At 46.8% G+C, this 8,772-nt stretch overlaps 1 protein-coding gene across 2 annotated transcripts in view; it reads right to left on the bottom strand.

Moving 5' to 3' along the window:
- Nucleotides 1-1,044: 1,044 nt before the first annotated feature.
- Abcc1 (ATP binding cassette subfamily C member 1) overlaps nucleotides 1,045-8,772 on the bottom strand; it is a 101,111-nt gene continuing 93,383 nt past the window's right edge. For both annotated transcript variants that reach the window (XM_021184472.1, XM_029470501.1), the window contains exons 27-31: nucleotides 7,835-7,981; nucleotides 5,214-5,372; nucleotides 3,810-3,976; nucleotides 2,911-3,105; nucleotides 1,045-2,456 (exon numbers count right to left, since the gene is read on the bottom strand). In XM_021184472.1, coding sequence (XP_021040131.1) covers nucleotides 2,348-2,456; nucleotides 2,911-3,105; nucleotides 3,810-3,976; nucleotides 5,214-5,372; nucleotides 7,835-7,981 — 777 coding nt within the window. In that variant the 3' untranslated portion in view covers nucleotides 1,045-2,347. The remainder of the gene's footprint in view (nucleotides 2,457-2,910; nucleotides 3,106-3,809; nucleotides 3,977-5,213; nucleotides 5,373-7,834; nucleotides 7,982-8,772) is intronic.

Raw genomic sequence — 8,772 nt, 5'->3', positions numbered from 1 at the left:
AATATTTTTAGTGTATGGGTATTTTTCTGCATACAAGTCTGTGCCCAATGTTCAGCCTGATGCTAGCAGAAGCCACAAGAAACTAGAGGTACAGATGTCTGTGAATTGTGAGCTGCCATGTAGGTGCTTGGAATTTAACCCATGTCCTCTGGAAGAACAGCTAGTGCTCTAACCACTGAGTCATCTCTTCAGTCTTTTTTTAGATTCATTTTGTTTTGTGTATTGTGTAAGTTTGTGTTTATATGCACATGAGTGCAGGTGACCTTAGAGGCCGGAAACTCAAGTTACAGATAGTTCTGAGCTGTCCAATATGGGTGCAAGGAACTGAGCCTGGGTCCTCTGCAGGTACATCACGCATTCCTAACCTCTGAGCCATTGCTCTAGCTCCCACCTTATGCTCTCACTGAACAAGGAGCTGACCTGGCTAGGCTGGCTGGCTAGAGAACCCCAACGTTGCTCCCATTTCCTCCCCAGTGCAGGCGTTTGTATGGATATATTACCTGGCTTTTATGTTGAGGATTGGAATGCAGGTTCCCCTGCACAGATGTCAAGCACTTTACCAACTAAGCCATCACACTAGCCCCATTTCCCAAGATCATAAGCAGTGTCAGTACAGATCAGCCCCACTTATTACAAAGAAGTATTTGGGACACTTGTGACACAGCTTTGTCCAGGGTCACATGTCCAAAAAACGACAGTAGGACTCAAGCCCAGGTATTTGTGGACTTTGCCATTCTGCCTCACTGCCAGACTCCGGGCAGCTCTTACCTTTGCCCTCCCCCATCTCTTTCTTATTTTTAATTTGCCCAAGAGGCACTGGCCCTTTGGAGCTAGAGATACAGGCAACTGTAAGACACTGAACACAGGTGCTGGGAACTTAGACTTATCCCTCTGTAAGAGGAGCAAGCACTAACTGCTGAGCCACCTCTCCAGTCCTGCCCTGCCACTATTGATGGCAGTGGTATCATAGCTGTCTTAGCCTGGTTCTTCCACAGTAGAGGTTGAGACTTTTGTGCCCCTCCCCCCAAATAAATAAAATGGTCATTTAGAAAGAAATGATATATTTTTCTTTACTGCAAATTATTTTCAAATAGTCATGTTTCCAGTGTCATTACAAAAAGACTCTCAGGAGAAATCTGGGCCCTTTAAAGTGAAAGAATGGTATTAACTTACAAAAAATAAATACATATATTGCCACCTAAAGGAAAAGGATGCTTCTCTGGGACTGACATTAGAGCCAAAATTCATAGCTAGTATGAACTGTGGCTGGCGTCAAGTTCTTGCTAACCATGGGGTCTCTCTTTGGTCTGTAACTCACACAACCTAGAGGACCACTTTGAAGTATTCAGACTGAGGATCAAGTGCAGAGCTGGGCAGGGCTGCTCCCTGAATCTAGTACCTTTTCCCAGACATCAAATTCTTGGGACTATCCTTCTCCATGAAACGATGCTCAAAAGTAGGGGGTAGAAATCACTGATATTTGTGAATGGTTCTCTTCTTGCCCTATAAGGAACTCTGGCTGTCTTTGATACCATATTCTTGCCCGTGGGCAGCATCCCTTCTGCTCTTGACTTTTGCTGCTTATAACTATTCATAGACTTTATGTGAGGAGTGAGCCCTCCCCAGCTTTGGACAGGAAGAAACAGAAAGCAGGGACAAGGTATAAGTCCTTGTGAAGGGAGTGTTGCCTGGCCTGGTTCCAAGCCTGTCTGCCTAGGTCCCTTCACAAGGCTGTCTTAAGCACGCCTGTGAAAGCTGTGCTGAATGCAGGGAACAGTGTCAGAGTGCATGAAGACCAGATGGCAGGAAGGGGACATCACTGACATAACAGGGATAGGAACTTTTTAGGGGTTTTCTTTCTTTCCTTTTTGTTCATTTTGGTTCCCATGTTTCAATTGCAAGACCTGAAGGCAAGATGCACTCTTCTGTAACCAACACAACTATAGGTGACAGAGAGCTGGCAGGGCCAGGAGAGGCTACAAGGCTTGGCATCCGTAGACGTGGCTGAAGAGACATGAGGCAGTGTGGCTTGTGTTTGGTCACTAGTATGTTTAGCTGCCCATGGACTTGCCGTGGGATACGGCAGGAGCATGGGTGAACTTTCAGGGTGCCCGAGGCCAGATGTGTATCTGAAGTGGGGTGCATCTGTCTTCCAGCTTCTTCAAGGTCAGATCCAGGATGGAGCCAAATGGTGACAGACGCCTAAGTATTTTGCTTCCTTTTAGTTTGGTTTTGTTTTTAATTTTTGGGTTTTGTCTGGGAAGCATAGGTTTCCAGGGTTGCTGGCTCATGCCTGGACACTGGGATCCTGGCCCTGCAGTCCTCATTGGATATGCCAGAGACCAGCTCACACCAAGCCAGCATCCTTGGCCATGCTGTAGAAGATGCCTCTTTGCTGCAGGAGCTCAGAGGGTGCACCACACTCCCGAACTTCTCCTTTGTCCAGGACAATCACCCTGTATGGGAAGGGACACAGATGTTACCATTATGCAAGGAGATGCAGCTGATGTCTGTGGGTTGAAAGAAGTATTATAAACTCTAGGGGTTGGAGGGATGGGTTCAGCCTGGTACCTGCCTTCCCGCCTCCTCATTATCACTTGTATCTAGCACATGTCTCCCTCTGAAATCAGTGTTTGTTACTGTGATCATTGTCCCTCTCTCTTAAGTAAATGTTCTAGTCCTTAATGTGGCCCCTATGCCTTGTTTGACAGGGGACCCCAGAGTCCAGCATAATATGGAGCACAAATCAGGTACCTCATGCATATAAATATGTTTCATAACCTGTTTTTCCCATGACAGAAGAGTCTCACCAATTGGGGTTGGCCCTGAGCATAGTGATGGTGATGGATGGATGGATCGATGGGAACAGGATTAACCCTGCAAGCCCACAGAGCACTCTGGGGACCTCACCGTGTGTAGTCCATTATGGTGTTAAGCCGATGAGCAATCGTGAGCACAGTACAGTCTTCAAACTGCGTCCGGATGGTGGACTGGATAAGGTTGTCTGTCTCTAGGTCCACAGCTGCGGTAGCCTCGTCCAACACTAGAATCTTTGTCTTCCGCAGCAGAGCCCGGGCCAGGCACACAAGCTGTCGCTGCCCCACACTAGGAAGGGAGAAAAAACCCAGAGAGAGTGGCTCAAACTACCCTGATGCTGAGCCAGGCTTCGAGGGGAGAAAGCTAGCAGACAGTCTCAGGGTGGGCTTTTGGCAGAAGAGCAAGGCCATGCCCCATATCCATACATATGATGGCTATTCCTAATCAATCATGTTATACCTGGTGAGCAGGAAACAGGCTTAGAACAACAACAACAACAACAAAAGGCTCAGAAGTGATATTTAAAGTACCGGCTCAGTTCAGTGTGGGTGACAAAGACAACAAAGGGGCTCAGTATCCACCATCTCAGTGAGCTGCAGAGGCCTTAGCAATGACCGGACTCAGCATCTATGTGCCTGGCCTTAGCCAATGGGGGATGTTGTCCAACTAATGGCAAGTAGGAGCTTGACACGGAATGGACACTGAGAATGTTCATTCTTACACATTTGCCGTGCCACCATGACAACATGCTTGGGCTAGTCTGTTAGAGGACAAAAAGCACATGCATTGATCCCACTGAGGACAAGTAGATCCGCCAACTGTCAGCTGCACCCTCCAACCCTGTCCCAGCCAAGATCAGCAACACAGCCACTGGCTGACCACCCTAGCATTGAAGCAGGATGGGAGCTGGTCTCCCTGATGATGGATAGCTAAAGTTAGAAGAGGCAAGTGGGTAGAATCTTCCCACACACAGCTCAAGCTTGCCTCCTTACCTCAGGTTCTCTCCACCTTCTGCACACTCATGGTTCAGCTTGTCAGGCAAGGCTGACACAAAGCCCTTTAGATGAGCAAGTTCCAGGGCCATCCAGACTTCTTCATCAGAATACTGACTGAAAGGGTCCAAGTTCATGCGGAGGGAACCCGAGAACAAAACAGGATCCTATGCAAGGACAGCATATGGCACGTATGAGAGTTTACATCCAGAGGTTCCCCACACACTGATGCTTTGAGCACTTGTTCCCCAGTTGGTGATGTTACTTTGGGATGCAAGGAGGTGGAGCCTGGGTGGAACAAGTAGGCTGCCAACTTCTCAAGGTTACTCTTGGCTTTGATTCTGGCTGGGCCCCTACTTCCTGGTTTCTTGACATGGAGAAGCCATCAGCACACACACCCTACTGCGCGACCATGCTTTCCCCACTAAGCTGGACAGCAATCCTATGATACTACGAACCAAAACAAGCCTCTCTTCATGCACGTTGACTCTCCTGGGTATGTTGATTAAAAAAAATAATAATAACTAAGAGCAGCAGATGACCACACTGAGCAAGGGAAGCTCAGAGATGCAAGGCCTGCGCTCTATACACCAGAACAGAAAGAGGTTTCCGAGTCCCTCCAAAGCATGAACTATGTGGGATTTCTGTAACAGAAAATGTCTGAAAACCCCTGGGTTAACCGGACTAAAATTAGTATTTTTACAAAATTTCTCCCAAGTTTCAATATGCAAATCCTCTGTTGCTTTTGGTGGTGTTATTTCATCAGAGCAACAGAAAAGGAGCCAATCAGACAGAAGAGATTCTCAGAGAAACTTAAGGAAAAGTCATAAGCACAGGCAAAGCAGAGGGACCTGATACCCACAGGGATTCGATTAGAGATTTATCTGTGGCTTAGCTCCAGACGTGTCAGAGATTAGCACACTGGCAGGAGACAGTGGCTTACCAAGCCCCTACCACTACCAAACCCACAGATGCTCCGGTTCTTTGTATGATTGGTAACCTACGCACAGCTCCTGTATACAGCCATGTCTAGATGACATACTACCAAGAAAATGCTGGGAAAATAGCTGTGCCTCATTTAGGGATGAAAATCTATGAATGGTATTACATGCAGATGCTAAACCTGAAAAAGCAAAACCAAAAACAAAAGCAAAAAGCCTAGCCATGGTCTCCAGGATTACAGGCATAGCCTACCAAGCTTGACGGCCTGAACTTGATTCTCAGAATCCACATGTAAAAAGAGAAAAACAATTCCTGCAGACTGTTCTGACCTTCAAATGCATTCTGCTCCCCTCCTCTCAATAACTACATGAATGTAAAAACACCATCCCCACCTCCAGTTGGCTAAGTCTATGGATGCAGAGCATGTGGCTTCAGTGTGCAGGACCCAGCAGCCTCACTCGCCTGTGGAATGATGGTGATCTTGAAGCGCAGGTTGTGCAGGCCAATCTTGGCGATGTTGACCCCATCAATGATGATCTCCCCTTCTGCAGACTCATTGATCCGGAACAAACCCAGGGTGAGAGATGATTTCCCAGCTCCCGTGCGACCTACAATACCCACCTGCAGTAGAGAGAGAGGAGCTGTGGTGAGGTAGGAATGCTGTAGACTGTCTTCCCCCAGCAGGTGTCTGAGTCAGAGCTGTGAGGTCATCTGGCTGATCCTTCTCCAGGACCCACCTTCAGAGCTACTTTGAACAAACAGTGGAAAAGAACTGCCCTTTGTTTTGTCGGCTTCCAAAGGCTAAGGTCTTTTTATAAGTCAGTAAAAATGCCCAAAGGGATGGGGTACAGACAGAGGGATGTTTAGTTGGATTATGTTAATTGAATTCAGTTACAATAGTCAGAAAATAATGAGGTGTTTCCCACCCGGTTCCTTTTTCCTCAGCTAGAACTGAGCCATGATAACCCCTCAGATTCCAGCAAAGCCCTTGAACATCTTTGATATGACCTGGCCAATGACTCACATTCCCAATCTTCAGTGACAGTTCTTTCCATATTTTACATCAGAACTTGAGATAGGCTCCCCCCCCCCCGCAACAGTTATCCTAATCATGAATTCCCATAACTATCTCATGGGGATAGAATACTCTAATCCATGTGGATGGACGGGTTAACAAATCAACATGTACACAATACAAACGGTTGGGGTGATCCCTGACCAAGTTTCTGAGGAAATTCTATGTGTCATAGTCTAGAATGTCTTCCAGGAAGAGCTTGGGACCATTAGAAGGTCCTAAAATCCCAACAATTTCTTATGTTCCTATGTCTGCCCACCCTGGTGATGGTAACCTCCCCTTACTACTCTAGAGTTTACGAACTGCAGTGCCTTAAAGGGATCACACAGGCATGTGGACCACATAGGAGAAACTGGGATGAGCTGGAGGGTGTCTGTGAGTAGAACATGTTCTACATGTTCTAACTGTCCAAGAAAAGCAAAGGCACCATTATATGAAATATCATGGACGTTTTAGTATTTATAGTTCATGTAAATGTTTATCCAAAACGTATCTGCAGATTTATGGGCCTTGTTGAATACATTCTGTAGTCCCTGAGCGGCACACCACAAAAATCACTGTGCCACAAAAGCTATCAAAGTGGCGGCAAGCCCCTCCTTCCTGCCCCAGCCAAGGGTCACCACAGTAAAATGTCCCACATAAGCTGTCCAAAATGGCAGCTCCTGTCAAAATGGCAGCACCACAATGTTTCCTCAGCCTACAGGGCACAGGAGCTGCAGAAGCTTTCCATGGTGGTGCACCTCCTTTTCCACCTCAGCAGGAACTGCGACGGACACACCTTCTTTCCTGCCTCAGCCTACATCTTTAGTAAAACACCATTGCAGGAGCTGTCCCACAGGAGCTGTCCACAGTAGCAACACCTCCTCTCCAGCACCCCTCACCCCAGCAGCCCCCCAGAGATGGTACCTCAGCAAAAGCCAGCTGCAGCCAGGAAGGACTTTCCACCCTAACCCATGGTCCCAATGCAGGGGGGGAGGGGTGAAAAAAATCAATCCCTGATCAGGAAACTCACAATTCCCTGATATACCCTCCCCCTCAGGAAACTCACAGTTCCCTGATATACCCTCCCCTGCTCAGGACTTGAAATCCCACCAATCCTCACTCTGGAAATGGGAAATGTCTGCCCTGAGATGCTCTGCCCCCTCAGAAATCCTATATAAATATCTAAACACTGTCCCTTTCATCGACAGCCTTGGATTTGTCCCTCCACACCCTGAACCCTTCAATTAATCTGTTTCATGAGATTTTCTGCCTGGTATGACTCTCTCAACAGAAGCCCAGAGAAAAAGAAGCAATGAAGAGAAGGAGCAGGGCTGAGGCTCCTGAGCTCCTCTGCTCAGCTGGGGATCCTTCCCCTGGGAGCGGCCATGCTCTGCTGAGGAGGCTTCCTCTCAGAGCTATGAGGTTCCTGGGCCCCATGTCTCGTGATGCCCTGCAACTGAGGAGGCTTCCTCTCAGAGCTGTGTGTTTCCTGGGCTGCTGAGTCCCGGATACTGTCCCATCCGAGCAGAAACACTTAAACACTCAGCATCTTTTATTTCCAAGATTCTACCCAGTAAAAGTCCCTCAATCTCATAGTATGAGCTGCTATTGATAACAGGATTCTGAGAATGAAATTCAGGCCACCAAGCTTCAGAATCAAGCCATCAAGCTTGGTGGGATGTCCCTTTAGTCATGGAGCCTATGACTAGGTTTCTGTTGTTGTTGTTTTGGGTTTTTTGTTTGTTTGTTTTTTTTATTGGTTTGGTTTGTTTTTTCAAGTTTAGCATCTGCATGTAATACCATACATAGGCTTTTATCCCTAAGCAACGCACGGCTATTTTCCTAGCATTTTCTTGGCACTAGGTAGCACATCATCTAGACACGGCTGTATAGAGGAGCTGTGAGCAGCTTAAGGGGATTCATGATAGACCTTAAGACAACAGGAATGGAGGATGGCATCTAGCCACCTTTTATTTTTACTCCATTGCCTATGAGTGGGTGAGGATGGGGGACGGTACACACCCACCTTTTCTCCACCCTCAATGGTGACATTTATGTGCTTGAGAACCAAGTCCAAGTCTTCTCGATACCTCAGGCAGTAATCCCGGAACTCTACACGGCCTGAATGGGGCCAGGTGCTGGGGGGAGCTGTTTCCTGGATTTGCCAAGGAGCCTGGATCACAAGAGGAATAAGAGGAATCAGCAAATGCAAGCTGCCATCCTATACTCCGGGGATCCAAACTCAGTCCTCAGACATTTACCCTCTGAACCATCTCCCCAGCCTCCAACAATCCTAATCACATTTCTACTTAAGTCTTCAATGTATGAGAAAAATTTCTACACAGATGTAATTTAATTACAGTTTAATTCCCCATAACAAGAGCCCCTGTAAACCTCCAGAGCAAATAGCAGACAGCTTTGGCAGGAAGAATTTTCTATGAAGGCTTTGGCAGGAAGAGTTGCCTATGAAGGCTTTAGCAGGAAAAGGTTGCCTGCTGAAGGCTGTGAGAGAGGATGTTGCAGTTTACTTGGCAGTTGTGAGGAAACCATCTTAATTAATAAGAAGGTCATGAGCCTCAAGCAACAATCAGCATTAGGACTTTCTCTGTGACATCACTGAAGGAAAGAATGACATGAGATGTGAATAAGTGACACAGGCCACAGGCCCGCCCTGACAGCACCTTGGGACCTCATATATGGACACTTGGTATCTTGGAGAAAATAAGACATGTGGACAATTTTGTTCCTCTAAAACAAAGGTATTTCTACGCAAGTTAAAACAGAACAATCCCAAGAGGTCCTGGAAGGCAGCTAGCTCACCCTCCAAGTAGGTAGAGGACATCGATGAGGTGTCTGAAAAGTCAAAACCCAGGGACCAGGCTGAGGTCCTTTTTTTTTTTTTTTTTTTTTTTTTTTTTAAATTTATTTATTGTATGTACATACACACACAAAATATACTTTAGT

This window comes from Mus caroli, chromosome 16 (assembly GCF_900094665.2).
Source record: "Mus caroli chromosome 16, CAROLI_EIJ_v1.1, whole genome shotgun sequence".
NCBI lineage: Eukaryota > Metazoa > Chordata > Mammalia > Rodentia > Muridae > Mus > Mus caroli.
The sequence above is the reverse complement of the archived record's forward strand: the minus strand, read 5'-3'. Positions and strand labels throughout refer to the sequence as shown.